This window comes from Papio anubis, chromosome 5 (genome assembly GCF_008728515.1).
Source record: "Papio anubis isolate 15944 chromosome 5, Panubis1.0, whole genome shotgun sequence".
Lineage (NCBI taxonomy): Eukaryota > Metazoa > Chordata > Mammalia > Primates > Cercopithecidae > Papio > Papio anubis.
The window spans coordinates 147,556,564-147,573,496 of NC_044980.1; the positions used below are offsets into that span (position 1 = coordinate 147,556,564).

A 16,933-nucleotide genomic window follows, 5' to 3' on the forward strand; every position below is an offset into this window, starting at 1 on the left:
CGGCTCCTAACACCTATTCTAGTTCTGATATCCAGAAGTCCTCCTCATAGATCTGGCCTGGCATTTCATCTTTATTTATTTAGAACTTGGACATTTCTGACTTAACAATTTATTATTAAAAATTGTTTTGTGATTTTTAGCCAACATTTCAGTGTCTGAACAGAAGAGAGTACTTTGCATACTTATTAGTCCACCATACTGACAGGGAGTCAGAATGAAATCTGTAAAAATGTTAGAGTTAGCTAGTTCCTATCAATACTTTCCCCTTCATCTAAGTAAAAAAACCCCAGTCTTAGCCTGCTGAAGGCCCAGCTATGTGGAATGAAAGAAACTAAAATAAAGCCAGAAAATCTCCTTCTGTAGATGATAATGGGGGAGGGAAAACCTGTTCACAACCAGGGGAAAAGACGAAAGAATTTGTTAGAGTACACAGTGAGGGACCCACAGGGACAAGGACACAATAGTACCTGGGCTGTACCATCATAGGAAGCAGATACCAGCCTTCCATCATGATGTGGGCTCCACGCCACACTGGTAATCTTGGCCGTATGCCCCGAGAGGGTGCGGTAGGGCTCCGTAATGGTCACTGGAGACTCAGGGCTGCTCTCTAAAAGACAAGGGAGAGACATCACTGCTACTACTAATAATAACAAAAAAACAAAACAAAAAGTACATCCAGGAAGGCATTCACATGGCGAGAATCAAGATTTTGCCATACATTTTCCAGGTGATTTTTTTTTGAGATGGAGTTTCACTCTTGTTGCTCAGGCTGGAGTGCAATGGCGCGATCTTGGCTCACTGCAACCTCTGCCTCCCGGGTTCAAGCAATTCTCCTGCCTCAGCCTCCCAAGTCTAGGTGAGTTTTAGCAGGCAACATTGTTAGTTATTAAGAGTGTGGGCACATCCACAGTGCTTAGCATATAGATTACCATGAGAAGTGTTAGGTCTCATTATCACTTAGAGGATATTCTAGCTAAAATGTGTAATTTGAATACAGTCATGAGAAAATACCAGACAAATGCAAAATGAGAAAGCATCTACAAAACGAGTGCCCCATCTTCCTCAAAACTGTCACATACGATTTTAAAAAGTCTGGCTTGGCCAGGCGTGTTGGCTTACGCCTATAATCCCAGCACTTTGGGAGGCCAAGGTGGGCAAATTGCTTGAGTTCAGGAGTTCAAGACCAGCCTGCAGAAACCCTGACTCTACTAAAATACAAAAATTAACCGGGTGTGTTGGTGCACACCTATAGTCCCAGCTACGTGGGAGGCTGAGATGGGTGGATTGCTTGAGCCTGGGAGGCAGAAGTTGCAGTGAGCTGAGATCATGCCACTGAACTCCAGCCTGGGTGTCAGAGTGAGACTGAAAAAAAAAAGGAAAAACACAAAAACCAAAAACCAACCTAACCAGGCATTGTGGTGTGCGCCTGTAGTACCAGCTACTCAGGAGGCTGAGGTGGGAGGTTTGAGCCCAGGAGTTGGAGGCTGTCGTGAGCTATAACTGCACCACTACACTCCAGCCTGAACAATACAATGACACCCAGTTTCTAAAAAATAAATACATACTTTTTTCTTTTTTTTTTGAGACGGAGTTTCACTCTTGTCTCCCAGGCTGGAGTGCAATGGTGTGATCTCAGTTCACTGCAACCTCCGCCTCCCAGGTTCAAGCCATTCTCCTGCCTCAGCCTCCTGAGTAGCTGGGATTACAGGCACGTGCCACCACGCGCAGCTAAGTTTTGTATTTTTAGTAGAGATGGGGTTTTACCATGTTGGCCAGGCTGGTCTCAAACTCCTGACTTCAGGCGATCCGTCCATCTTGGCCTCCCAAAGTGCTAGGATTATAGGCGTGAGCCACCACGCCTGGCCTAAATAATTTTTAAAAGGCTGAGAAATTATTACAGATGAAAGGAGACTAAAGAGATATGACAACAAAATGCAAATAGGTGATCTTGTGTTTGAATTTGTGCTGCAGAAAAAAAGAACTACTATTAAGGACATTATTGGATCAACTGACACAACTAGGATATGGGTGGCTGATTAAATTATTTTTTTTTTTTTAAAGGAGCTTAGGTCTTACTCTATCTATGGCCAAGGGTGGAGTACAGTGACATAGTCATAGCTAACTGCAGCCTCCAACTCCTGGACTGAAGGGATCCTCCCACCTCAGCCTGTGAGTAACTGGGCCTATAGGTACCCATCATGTCCAGCTAATTTTTAAAACTTTTGTAGAGATGGGGTTTTGCTACATTGCTCAGGATGGTCCCGAACTCCTGGCCTCAAGTGATCATTCTGCCATGGCCTCCTAAAGTGTTTGGATTATAGGAATAAGCTACCACGCCTAGCCTAAACTATTTGTTTAAATTGACAAATAATAGGTGTATATATTTTAAGGGAGAGATGAAACTCTTGTACATTAAGTTAAACTAACAAACTGGTAATGGGTAGGAAAAACTATATACACACACGCACACAGAATAAAGCCAATATGATAACACATCAAAAATTGCTGCATCTATTAATAGGAAAAAATATGAGATTTCTTTGTACAATTTTTGTAACTTTCCTCTAAGTCTAAATTATTTCAAAATAAGAAGGTAAAAATTAAATGAAATGGATTCTGTCAGTTTTCTTCCTTTCTCTATTATTTAGTAGATATGATACGAAGTAGATGATTAATTTAGAATCCCAATAATAGTCGTAAGGACCAGAATCAGCTTTCTAACCTAAGTTCATTAGTTATATACTGTCACTATTTATTACTAGGAAAATACATCTACATTTTAATACATTTTCCATATGGCTTTTAACTCAGTAAGAGTCACTACTAGAACCAAAAATATTTTTTCTTGTTACACATAGGATTCTTTGAAAACTACTGAAGTAAATTCCAGAGAAATAAAGAATGTAACTATTTTCACTATGGCTGAGAGCACATATTTTCTAGCACTCTGAAAACAGTTTAGTGTCAGATTATAATTTCTTCATATTAGAAAAAAAAGTAATCCCACTTCACTCATATTTAAAAATGGCTCTTATGACTACCTACTATGGTTTTCCCAGGCGCCGAAGGGGCCTCAATGAAACTTAAGGTTCTTAATAAATCATATCCATATGAAGATTAACTCATTATAGGCCAGGCGCAGTGGCTCATGCCTGTAGTCCCAGCACTTTGGGAGGCCAAGGCAGGCAGATCACCTGAGGTTGAAGTTTGAGACCAGCCTGACCAACGCGGCGAAACCCTGTCTCGACTAAAATACAAAAAGTTAGCCAGGCATGGTGGCGCGTGCCTGTAGTCCCAGCTACTTGGGAGGTTGAGGCAGGAGAATCGCTTGGACCTGAAAGGTGGAGGTTGCAGTGAGCCGACATTGTCCCACTGCACTTCAGCCTGGTGACAGAGCAAGACTCCATCTCAAAAAAAAAAAAAGAAAAGAAAGTTAACTCATTAAGCATGGAATAGTACTTGCTAGAACACATACAGACACTGCAATTAGACACTCTAAAGTTGAAACTAGGCTCTATCATACATTAGCGATGATACTTGCTCGAATAAGTTAGTTAACCTTTCTGGGCCTCAGTTTAATCACTGGGAAAATGAGGATAACATTACCTATCACCCTCACAGGATTTTAAGAATCAGGTGCAATCAAACACGGGAATGAAGAATATGTCCTGTGTTTGTGTGTAACACTCAAAAACTGCTGGAGGAAGTATTAAATGGCATAATGTTTTTGGAGAGCTGCTTAACAATAACTATAAAAAACTATATTCTTTTACCTAGCAATTCCACTTCTAGAATTTTCTGTACGAAAATGATTCAACCATGTTCATGAAAATATATGTATAAGGCAGTTTATTGTAATAGTACTTAAATTGTAAAAATAAATAAATAAATAATTTGAAGGTCATTCAATTGTGGAATGGATAAATTATGGTATTCCCATATAATGGAATGAACAGATAATTTTTTTTTTTTTAATTTTTATTTTTTGTATAGATGGGGTCTCACTACATTGCCCAGGCTGGTTTCAAACTCCTGGTCTCAAACTATCCTTCCACTATGGCCTTCCAAAGTACTAGGATTACAGGCATGAGCTACTGTGCCTGGCCAACAGATATTTGTTAATAACAGCAAAATAGATCCTTATGCACTGACATAAAAAGATGTCCATGATAAACATTATAAATTTAGAGAAAAAAACTGCAAGCAGTATATATTATATATAGTAATTTCTTTTTAGCTAGGAACAAAGATTATTCTTTCACACAAGTACACAGGAGGGCAAACCTATTAACATATACTAATGTATATACATATGTAGGCTATGACTTTATAAAATCTAGAGAAAATATGCAGCAAACTAGTAACAATGGTTATTGAATAAGATTTTATCTTATAATTTTTTTAAACTTTTTTTTTTTCTTTCTTTTTTGAGATAGGGTGTGCTCTGTCACCCAGGCTAGGGTGCAGTGGCACAAATATAGCTCACTGCAGCCTCCAACTCCTGGGATCAAATGATTCTCCCAGCTCAGCCTCCCAAGTAGCTGGGACTACAGGCGTGCACCTCTAACCTGGCAAATTTGTTTTTTATTTTTAATTTTCTGTAGAGACAGAGCCTCACTGTTTAACAGGCTGGTCTCAAAATCCTGGCCACAAGTAATCTCGCTGTGGCCTCCCAAAGTGCTGGGATTACAGGTGTGAGCAACTGTGCCTGGCCAACTTCAGCTTCTGTTACCAGTTTTGTCATGTTTGAAAGAATTTTAAAATAAGATGAATCTATTACTTTTGAAACAGAAAACACAGTAAAAATAATATTTATTATAATGTCAAAAATAAAGTAAAAAGTGACAAAGATTAGAATGGAAAGTAGCTGAACAAACAGTATCATTCCCAGTATGAAAGAAACCAAAGTTACCTATGACAGTCTTCAGGTTGTGCACATAAATGACTGCATTGTTGGAGCCAGAGGCCATCAGATAGCTCAGCTCTGGCTGGCTGCCATGCTCATGATGCCAGCTAATGGTATTCACAAGCTTGTGATGTTGTTGGATAGTACAGATCAGTTTCAGGTTGGGAACCTGAAATATTTCTATTGATCTGGAATAAGAAACACATCAAAACAAGAAAGATGGATGATCAAATTACAAGTTACAGTGCAAACAGTAGCTCCCTCATTCCATCAGTCAAGGAAAGATGAGGTAGAAAAGGATAACTCTTTCTATTACTGCAAAGATCATTCTCTCATAAAAAATCAAGTATAAAAAGTTATTCTCCAAAAAGTATAATCAGCTTTTAAAAATTCTAGCAATATCCTAACAATTCTTTTCTTAAAAAAATTAATTTTTGGCTGGGCGCGGTGGCTCACGACTGTAATCCCAGCACTTTGGGAGGCTGAGGTGGGCGGATCATGAGGTCAGGAGATCGAGACCATCTTGGCTAACACGGTGAAACCCCATCTCTACTAAAAATACAAAAAAATTAGCCAGGCAGGTGGCGGGCACCTGTAGTCCCAGTTACTTGGGAGGTTGAGGCAGGAGAATGGCGTGAACCCAGGAGGCAGAGCTTGCAGCAAGCTGAGATCGCGCCACTGCACTCCAGCCTGGGTGACAGAGTGAGACTCCCTCTTAAAAAAAAAATAAAACTAATTAAAAAAAAATTTTAACTTTCCACACTACCTCAGTGTAACAATCTCCTAGCATTCTAACGATGCTTGATAAAATTGTGTTCATCAGGCCTTCATGACAAATGATGATAGGGAGAAGCTAAAAGAATTAACAGATCAATGGCTGAATTAGGACTGTGTTACTATGATTAACATTGGTCAGGACATAGACCTAAAAAGCATTTCTGACTAGGCTTACTTTAAACAAATGGAGTGAGATTTAGGCAGTTCAACACAGGAGGTGACCGTTTTGTGATGCACAAGACAGCCAAAATACAGTGTAGTCAAATACTCAATGGACCGAAAATATCTAAATAATTCTGTAGTTCTCAAAGACACAGGGCACTCCCAGATCAGCAGAGGATATCAAGAATAAATCAAAATACCAAATACAACTGGGACTCCCCAGTAACGTTACAGACGGTATTAGTCAGCTTGTGATCAAATATATGTGCAATCACAAATTTTTGTATCTTAAAGAAGCAAATACATACCCATCTTCATTGCCAAGAGCCATGATTTTGCCATCTGCTTTCCAACTTATCTCTGTGTGTACAGGCAATTTGTACTAGAAAGCAGAACAAACCAATCTTGATTATAAACATATCTCACAAATCAACAATGACAGCATGAGAAAAAAAACCCCTAGAGTTTAAAAACGTTTTAATTATACAACAGCTATTCTTGTAAATAATCTACATAATTAGTCAAAGGATTACTAAGAACACGCATTCTAATTCTCATTTCCTAACTGGGTCAAAAAAACAAAACAAAACAAAACAAAAAACCCCCAAGGCCAATAAGTACTAAATGTTTACAATGCTTAACCTTGTGAAATATATACTTAATTAAACTGATCTGTGCCCATCAGCTTTGACAACATGGGGACCATGGGTCCTTAAAGAAAGCTATATAGACTCTCCTTGTTTTCTATCCCTTCAAAGCTTCTTTCCCTGAATCATTTCCCTCACATATCTATATGCTGGTGTTCCCCAAGGCTGCCTGGGCCTTCTTCTCTTGTTAATTGTCTCTTTAGCCCACTCATACATGCCCACAGCTTCTTCATCTATCATTACTGTGAAGGGATTCCAAATTTCTATTTCCAGTTCAGACTTCTAGTATGAACTTCTGATCCACACATTCAAGTGTTAATAAACTAAAAGTCTTAGGAACAGGAATTTTGTCTCTTTTATTCATTGCTGAATGTTAATGTTTAGATAAAATTAAAGACAATGAGGGAATATAATAGACAATTCAATTTATAACTAAATGTTAGTTTTATACTAGCCATAAAAGTAATGAGCAACAATATAAAAATGCTCACTGGGGCTGGGCATGGTGGCTCATGCCTATATAATCCCAGCACTTTGGGAGGCCAAAGTGGGTGGATCACTTGAGGCCAGGAGTCCGAGACCAGAGCCTGGTCAACATGGTGAAACCCTGTCTCTACTAAAGACACAAAAATTAGCCAGGCTTGGCACGTGCTTGTAATCCCAACTACTCAGGTGGCTGAGACATGAGAATCACGTAAATCTGGGAGGTGGAGGCTGCAGTGAGCCAAGATCGCATCACCGCACTCCAGCCTGAGTGACAGAATGAGGCTCTGTCTCAAAAAATAAATAAGTAAATAAATAAAAATACTCATTTGAAAGGGGTAAGGAGGCCAAGGCAGGTGGATCACTTGAGCTCAGAAGTTCAAAACCAGCCTGGCCAACATGGTGTAACCCCATCTCTACTTAAAAATACAAAAATTAGCTGGGCATGGTGGCCTATGCCTGCAGTCCCAGATACTTGGGGGCTGAGGCAGGAGAATCTCATGAACCTAGGAGGCCGGAGGTCGCAGTGAGCCAAGATCATGCCACTGCACTCCAGCCTACGCGACAGAGCGAGACTCTGTCTCCAAAAAAAAAAAAAAAAAAAAAGAAAGGGTAAGGAAATCTCAACATTTAAGGTATGACTTTAAAAGACAGTTCTAGCACATATTGACAGAATGATAATGCAAATGTAATTAAACATGGGAATCTGGATAAAGGATATAAGCAAATTATGTGTATTATTTTCGTAGCTTTGTGTAAATCTAAAATCATTTTACCAGAAAATTAAAAACAAAATGACAATTTTGTCTTGAGTAAAACACCACGCAGTTGCATTTGGACACTATATTAATGTTATTTTTACCACGGCATCACTTTGGTGAAAGTAGTTGGCCTGAAAAGGATGCTTTATACCTAACACCTGAAAATTTATAATAAATCATTGTTGCAATTGAGACAAACCTTTTTTGTTTCTGTGGTTCTGTTTTTTTTTTTTTGCCTCATACTCACTGTCTGAGAGGTACTTCTTTGTTTTATTCAAGGATAAAGACTCCTAAGATACGTAACTCACAAATTCACGCACAGCCTTATAAGAATATTTAAGAAATCTGACTTACTATGATGATGGTAATCTCTAATATCATTTATTCTGCAGGATGGGAAACCCAGAGGGATCTGTGATGTAGAAAGAAAAGACTTTAGGACCACAAGAACTCACTTTGATTGAATTGGTGTCCCTGATGAGTTTGTTGATGTCAAAGGCTTCTCCACTAAGCTTCCAGGGGTTATGCTGTAAGACAATCCCTTCTCCTCCACAGCTGTACAAAGCAAGGGAAGGTCTGTCTCCTTCTCCTGTATGAAATAAGAAACTTATCAGTTTTGTACTTCACCAGCTTAACTATTTGTTGCTGTAGTGTGACTATATTATACTATATAGTTGTTTTAAAAGAACTATATATTTGAAACATTCTAATACACTGGAATAAAATCACTGTTCTTTCCATCTGAACACAGTTGTTGGGAGCAAGTAAAAAAACTATACTACTATAATTCTAGGTTAATTTATGTGATGCAACATATCTGCTTTAAACATTCTTCTGGTATTCATAATAATAGGGGTCCAAAAGCTGGGATCAGAAAACAAACATATATGTTCTCAAAGCAAGGCTTCTGAGAATTTGCTTTTTCTTCCAGAAATGAGTACTCTTTGGGAATTATATAGCACAGTAGGACTTTCTATGTCTTATAACAATGAGATGTCATGAAAGCAGTGATTTCCTTAGTATCACAGCAATCCTCTTAATTTTTAACAAGCAGTGATTCTGGTGGGTTTCTGTAAGTGCAAGTTTTACTTTTACCACCGGTAGATCACAAATCAAATATCCAGTAAACATTTGTTGAATAAATGAACTACAAATTCTAATGCTACTTGAGTTATGATAAATCTACTTATCCTCTCTATGTAATGCAATTCCTATAGGCATTTACAGATGTTTCATCATAGATGGTTAGAGAAAAGTTTATCAGAGACTTTTGATGAATACACTCATTTAAAAAGCTAAAAGAAAAGACTCATTACTTTAGGAATAAGAAATAGAAAGACAAGGCTCAGGGGCTAGAAGAGGGAAAGGAGTAGAATGCTGAATTAAAGGCAAGAGATCATTTCAGAAACTCTAAGTTTGCTTTTCCTGTGGGTGAAAACAGGTATTATTCCACTAATATACTGAAGTATCATTCTAATTCTGATAAAATTAACAAGTGACAGTAAGTTTTAGTGAAGAATATTAGACTGGGTATCAGGATCCAGCATGATAACTACACATACAATGAAAAAGTTCCGATCAAATAGAAGAAACAATGCTTTAGTGAGTTTGGGGAAGCTTCTTATGGGTAAATGGTTTCTCCCAGGAACTGTGATTTATCGTCTGCCACTACTGTCTTCATGAACCCCTGGGGACATAAGCAGTCAGTGCACTAGACCATTTATGACTCTTTCCATCTTTAATATTTTAAGATTAAACTGAAGGAAGAATACTCTCATATTCGTTACGGAATTGCTCAGATACTTACCAAGTGACATGGGGGGTACTGGTGGCCCCCAGGCTAAAGTATATACAGTCTTCTTATGATATGTGCTAGAAATCTGTGGAGGCCTTTAGAAGAGCGGGGAGAGAGAACAAACGGAGATTTAAACAAAAAGGCATAGTGAAAAACAGACCATCTTCTTCTAAAAGGTCCCCATTATAAACGTAACTACTAATAATTGGAGAAAAATAATTCAACAATATCTTGCTCCAAATGTAAAGTAGTTAATTATAAGATTTACATTTAAATTATATTTAAATATCAAATAATGATATTTACTACCAAAACGATTAAGTCCCAAACATATCTTACCCCCGCAAAAAATGTTACTCCTACCCATCTAGCCAGAACATATATTATCAACACCCAAATGTATTCACTTTACAGTCATATAAAAGATGACAAGTCATTTTAGACTTACTCTGTGCCATTAACATTTCTTAAACTGAGACAAGATTTCAGGGTAGAGAGATTTTCAGTTTGTGATTGTCTTTTAAAGAAGGCATACTCCTAAGAGTATTTCTGAAGGTTGTTGTGGTAATAGTATGTGATGTGTCAGTAGAGAATGCTTAACTTTGTAGGAAACAACCAGGCAGTACTGTTATTTCTTTTACCACAAATTATCATACATTCTTTGTATGACTTTAGAATTCCAGAGCCTATGAATAATTAGCAGCTGACTTACTTCCATTAATCTGACAAATTTATAGTAATCATGCTAAAAAATAAATCAAAATTTCTAAAAGAAATTTATATTTTATAAACAGGCTAATTTATACTGTAGCATATTTCTTTTCTTTTTTTGAGACAGAGTCTCGCTCTGTCTCCCAGGCTGGAGCGCAATGGCGCGATCTCCGCTCACTGCAAGCGCCGCCTCCTGGGTTCACGCCATTCTTCTGCCTCAGTCTCCGGAGTAGCTGGGACTACAGGCACCTGCCACCACGCCTGGATAATTTTTTGTATTTTTAGTAGAGATGGGGTTTCACAGTGTTCGCCAGGATGGTCTCGATCTCCTAATCTCGTGATCCACCCGCCTCGGCCTCCCAAAGTGCTGGGATTACAGGTGTGAGCCAACGTGCCAGGCCTTAAAATAGTGTTTTATTTGAGAGTTAAAAAAGGAAAATAGTCAACTGCATGTAGGTTCTACACGAGTACTTGGAGAACTGCATATAAAAAGCCAGGTACAGTGGCTCACATCTGTAATCCCAGCACTTCGGGAGGCTGAGGTGGGCGGATCACGAGGTCAGGAGATCGAGACCATCCTGGCGAACACTGTGAAACCCCATCTCTACTACAAATACAAAAAATTAGCCGGGCGTGGTGGCAGGTGCCTGTAGTCCCAGCTACTCCAGAGACTGAGGCAGGAGAATCGCTTGAACCCAGAAGGTGGAGGTTTTGGTGAGCTGAGATCGCATCACTGTACTCCAGCCTGGGCAACAAGTGTGAAACTCCGTCTCAAGAAAAAAAAAAAAAAAAAAAAGGACAGCTCTGCAGTAAATGATTTTCACTCAGAAATGAATGATCTACAGAGGCTGGCCAACCTTTTCTGTAAATATTTCAGGCTTTGCTAGCCATGTGGTCCCTGCCACAACTACTCCACTCTCCTGTGGTAGTATGAAAGCAGCCAGACAGAATGTAAACAAAGGAGTGTGGCCATGTCACAATAAAATTTTACTTACAGACACTGAAATCAGATTTATTTAATCTTCATATGTCATAAAATATTCTTTTGATATTTCTCCAGCCACTTAAAAAGGTAAAACCATTCTTAATTCATGGACCATGGTTCACCAACGCCTAGTCTAGAACAGTGTTGTCCAATAAGGTAGCCATTAGTCACAGATGCCTCTTGTGCATTTAAAATGGGGAGACTGAGGAACTGAATTCCTATTTCATTTTAATTACTTTAAGTATAAACAGCCACATGTGGCTACTGTCAGGCCTGAGCCCAAGCTAAGCCATCATATCCCCAGTAACCTGCACGTACACATCCAGATGGCCTGAAGCAACTGAAGATCCACAGAAGTGAAAATAGCTTAACTGATGACATTCCACCATTGTGATTTGTTTCTACCCCCCCCAACTGATCAATGTTCTTTATTTTATTTTATTTTTTTGAGACGGAGTTTTGCTTTTGTTGCCCAGGCTGGAGTGCAATGGAGCGATGTTGGCTCACTGCAACCTCCGCCTCCCGGAATTCAGGCGATTCTCCTGCCTCAGCCTTCCTGAGTAGCTAGGATTACAGGCATGTGCCACCATGCCAGCTAATTTTGTATTTTTAGTAGAGACGGGGTTTCTCCATCTTGGTCAGGCTGGTCTCGAACTTTAGACCTCAGATGATCCGCCCACCTGGCCTCCCAAAGTGTTGGGATTATAGGCGTGAGCCACCGTGCCTGGCCCAATGTTCTTTATAATCTCCCCCACCCTTAAGAAGTTTCTTTGTAATTCTGCCTGCCCTTGAGAATGTACTTTGTGAGATCCACCCCCTGCCCCCAAAACATTGCTCTTAACTCCACCGCCTATCCCAAAACCTATAAGAACTCATGATAATCCCACCACCTTTGCTGACTTCTTTTCGGACTCAGCCCACCTGCAACCAGGTGAAATAAACAGCCACGATGCTCACACAAAGCCTGTTTGGTGATCTCTTCACATGGACATGTGAAACACTACCAAAGTGAACAACACAGGTTTGGATTCTAATCAAGCCTCTAGAGCAGCAGTGTACAAAAATAAACAATGTAAGCCACAAATATGAACGGTATATGTAACCTAAAGTTTTCTAGTAGCCATACTTAAAAAAAGCAAAAAAAAAAAGTGAAATTTTAATAATGTATTTTATTTAACTCAGCAGACTCAAAAATATTATTTAAAATGTAATAAAAAATAAAATAATTATTAATGAGACTTTTAACTTTTTTCAAATATTAAGATTCGAAACTTCAGTGTATTTTACACTTACAGCACATCTCAGTTTGGACTTGGCACCTTTCAAGTGCTCTGTAATCACCTGTGGTTAATGACTGCTGTAGTGGACAATGTAGCTCTACACATAACTTCTGGTTCATACGAAATATAGGGAACAGGGAAATGAGTTAGAAGCTACCACAAGGAGATGACTGACAAGTCCAAAATGTGGAATAGTTTATCAAACAACTGATTTGTAGTCTTCAAATTGAAAAGCCAATGCTATGAAAAGGAAACTGAGGGATTATTCTTGAGCAGGGGTGTCCAATCTTTTGGCTCCCCTGGGCCACAGTGGAAGAAGAATCACCCATTTCTTACTTGTTGGAGTAGGTGTCATACAATCCCACTTTTCCATCATCAGTTCCAAAAGCTAAGCAACCTTCCTTGGTTGGGTGCCAGCACAGCTACAAAAAAAGAGTTCCCAAGTGAGAATATAAGAAATGGGGCATATAGTTAAAGGAATCCTTACATTACCCTTTAAGTATCCAAAGAGAAAACTTTCTTGCTCTGATTTCTTCATTATTTAAAGGAGAAAAAGGTTATTAAAAACAAAGTCAATGTCATCTGTAATCTTTCATTCAAAAAACCGACTGCAGATCTTGTATCTCTCTTTCCAGATATTTTTGTGAATAAGCTTATACACAATTGATAAAACCAAATGAGTTCAAATACATAAATGATGTGCATTATACACTGTTGAGTGGGAATATAAGATTCTGGAAGAATTTAGAAAATACAGTTCTACTAATATTAAATAGTTTACAAAATTTGAAAAGATAGATCATAAACTGTCCACAGTAGTTCTCTGGATTATTCAAGTAGGGGACTGGAGTGGAGGGTAAAGTAGGAAAAAAATGTTTCCTTTCTCCATTTTTGTGTTGTTTGATTTTCTTTTTAAACCATAGAAGTTTATTACCTTTAGATTCAGTAGCCAAAAGAAAGGTATCATTTTAGAGAAAACCAAAAAAATTACACATACTGTTTTGTAACCTGCTCTCCATGTTTTATAATTGACATTTTTCATAAATCATTTATATATCTTTCCATATCAAGGAAGAAAGAATCTACATTATCATTTTCAATAATCTGATGCCATTCCAACATGTGGTTATCTTATAACTTAATGTATTTTCTATGAATATACAGTCAGGCTATTTCTAACTTCTTACTATGAGAAAAAATGCTGAGATGAAAAGTCTTAATAAATTTAAACTCTGGAGGATAATGGGTTTGGTTACAGGATCCTTTTGCTTTCCTAGTTTCAAACTTCACTCAACATACTTTAAAACTTTTGATTACCAACAGAGCTCATTTAAATGAACAGGCATAAAAGAGAATTATTTGAAAAAAAAAAAAGTTCAAAACAAGCTCAAAAAAATCCTTACCGCTGTAACCTTGGACTTGACACCTTGCCAAAAATGTTTCACATCATAGTTGTTCTTTATGGAGAGTGTATTCCATACACGGATCATGCCATCCCCAACACCTATGGCCAAAGAGCCTACGTCCACAGAAGAGAAAGCCAGGCTGTATGCAAACCCACCAAGGGAAGGCAGGGTCCAGCAGCACTCCAGGGTGGCCATGTCCCAGCATTTTACCTGCAAAGATTAATGGTAAGGGCCTAAACACAAAGATTAATGGTAAGGGCCTAAACACAAAGATTAATGGTAAGGGCCTAAACGTAAAAAAGAACAGAGAAACAAGAAAAAAAAAATCTGATACGTGAAATGGGATAGGCTCAAAGAATGGGTAAGGATAACGTTTATGTCTTCCAGTAGGAATCGAAGAAAGCACTGCTAAGAAAAAAAAAAAATTAGTAATAAATTATGTTGCTTACAGGGATCTTAAAATACATTTATTTCCAAAGATGTCAAGTGAATTCAGGGTTACACAATTAATAAACCAGAACCCACACCTCCTGTCTCCAAGTTCGGGGGTCTTTCTGTCCTACTATAGCACTGGTAACCTCCTCATTTGGCAAACTCTAAGAAGATGGCCTCAGCACAGTGGAAAAATCAAAGAACTGCTCTCTCAAAAGGCAAAACACCTTATCATACCCCGGGAAGGAGGTGCGGTAAGTTTTTAATCATCACTTGATGATTAAAAAGAGACAGACTTGGGAGAAAACGAAGTCTACCAAATAATCCCAGTTTAACTGCAAAACAGTAAGGTAACAGACTTTCAACTAAAGTCAATAGTCTCTGAAAGATTTCTATTCTGCTAAACTACAAACCAGGATAAACCATAGCATGAGGACCTAACACAGGGGTGTCGAATCTTTTGGCTTCCTGGGGCCACAGTGGAAGCAGAATTGTCTTGGGCCACACATAAAATACACTAAAACTAGGCTGGGCATGGTGGTTCATGCCTGTAATCCCAGCACTCTGGGAGGCTGAGGCAGGGGGATCATGAGGTCAGGAGATTGAGGCCATCCTGGCGAACACAGTGAAACCCTGTCTCTACTAAAAACACACACACAAAAAAGTTAGCCGGGCGCAGGTGGGCACGCCTGTAGTCCCAGCTACTTGGGAGGCTTAGGCAGGAGAATGGCGTGAACCCAGGAGGTGGAGCTTGCAGTGAGCTGAGATCGCGCCACTGCACTCCAGCCTGGGAGACAAAGCGAGACTCCGTCTCAAAAAAAAAAAAAAAAAAAAAAAGAAAAAAACCCACTAACAACAGCTGATGAGCTTAAAACCATCCTGAGCCATGGGTTGGACAAGCTTGACCTAATATATCCTTCCCTGGGCAAAACTACCCTTCTTTATCATGTCTGCTTTAACAAAAAACCATTTTGGTGGGTCTTCACATTCTCCCTACATGTGAGCTATTGATATATTCAGTGCTGATCTGTAGCAGTAACTCTGAAATTGGAGTCAGGGGTGGGGTATTATGACTTGACAGGTGCTTTGAAAAAGCCCTCTAATTCCACCCAAGTTGTAAACTGCTGCTCTACAATGCTGAGTGAAAATAAGCAGCTCTTACATCTCTATCCATTGATGTGGAAAGTAATAGCTGTTTGTCATCCTCTGTTTGTAAAGGACATAAATTAAACACAATTCTTGAATGATTTTGCCCTTCTGATGAGGCACTGAAGAGGGTGTATTTCCGTCTCCAAGATTGAGTGAGATCCCATTGCAACAGTTCACCTCTGTGAAGGAAAAACATAAGCATTAGTTCTTTTACAAACAATCTGAAAACAAGTGACTGTTGAGTCACAGAGTCTAGGCTCATAGCTGCAAAATGATTTGTCTTTTAAGGAGAGAAAAACTGCATATTCTGAAAATACGCACAAAATATCTCTGGGAAGGCTGGGTGCAGTAGCTCACATCTGGAATCTCAGCACTCTGGGAGGCTGAGGCAGGAGGATAGCTTGGAGCCCAGATCTCAAGAAGAGCCTAGGCAACAAAGTGAGACTGTCTCTACAAACAATTAAAAAATTAGTTGGGCATGGTGGTGCACACCTATGGTCCCAGTTACTTGGGAGGCTGAGGTGGGAGAATTGCTTGAGCCCAGGAGGTTGAGGCTGCAGTGAGCTGTGTTTGCATCACTGCATTCAAGCCTGGGTAACAGAGCAAGACCCTGTTTAAAAAAAAAAAAAAAATTAGCCACAGAAAGGGGAACCAAGTAGCCAGGGAAGACAGGACAGTTTATTATATAATTTCATTCTTCTTGAACCATGTGAGTATACTGGACTACCCTTTAAACAGATTTATCTCCAGTCACTAGAAGTAGGTAGTCAATGAACTCTGTTTACTGAATGGGCATAGCCATCCAACCTAAGAGAAAATATTATAACCATCTCCCCTTTCTACACATGAAGTGACTGAAGCTCAGAAAAGTAAAGGGTCTTGCTCATGAATACAAGGCAGTAAGTGACAAAGTGATTCTGAAATTTAGTTCTGACTTCAGAGTCCATATTCCTAACTGTCAGACTATACTTATTTGATCTTTTTACAGCTCTGTTAGTAGACAGCACAAGCATCAGTCTCACAATTTTTCCATTTCAAATGGGGTCCATCATAATACAAGCCTTGGCCATTATTTTCTCCATCTACAAAGAGAAACCTAGGAGTCCTTGAGGCCAAATAGAAAAACAAAACATATCTAAGAAAGCATGACCATAAAAGACTTACCCGAAACAGCTAGATACCAGCTGTGTTGGCTGATTGCTGGGCCAATGGAGTGTCAACCAAAGGCGCTCTTTAACAGTTGGGTCTATACCCCCTCCTCTTCTCTTCAGAAAGGGCAATTTCAAAATCATCACCCCTGCAGATTAAAAGGAAGGCCAATGGGCACTCAAGACAGTGAAATTACATGCATGACATTGCTGGCAGTTCACAATACACAGTCTGAGCTGTAAAAGCTTGTTAGTTTGGTTACTTAGAACTCAGATCTCGTTTTCCAATGG

At 39.1% G+C, this 16,933-nt stretch overlaps 1 protein-coding gene across 3 annotated transcripts in view; it reads right to left on the reverse strand.

Annotated features, from left to right (window-relative positions):
• GEMIN5 (gem nuclear organelle associated protein 5) overlaps nt 1–16,933 on the reverse strand; it is a 50,282-nt gene that overhangs the window by 25,684 nt on the left and 7,665 nt on the right. For all 3 annotated transcript variants that reach the window (XM_009209468.4, XM_009209467.4, XM_017960074.3), the window contains exons 6-14: nt 16,659–16,791; nt 15,508–15,673; nt 13,911–14,123; nt 12,844–12,929; nt 9,544–9,626; nt 8,192–8,325; nt 6,154–6,227; nt 4,913–5,094; nt 468–607 (exon numbers count right to left, since the gene is read on the reverse strand). In XM_009209468.4, coding sequence (XP_009207732.1) covers nt 468–607; nt 4,913–5,094; nt 6,154–6,227; nt 8,192–8,325; nt 9,544–9,626; nt 12,844–12,929; nt 13,911–14,123; nt 15,508–15,673; nt 16,659–16,791 — 1,211 coding nt within the window. The remainder of the gene's footprint in view (nt 1–467; nt 608–4,912; nt 5,095–6,153; nt 6,228–8,191; nt 8,326–9,543; nt 9,627–12,843; nt 12,930–13,910; nt 14,124–15,507; nt 15,674–16,658; nt 16,792–16,933) is intronic.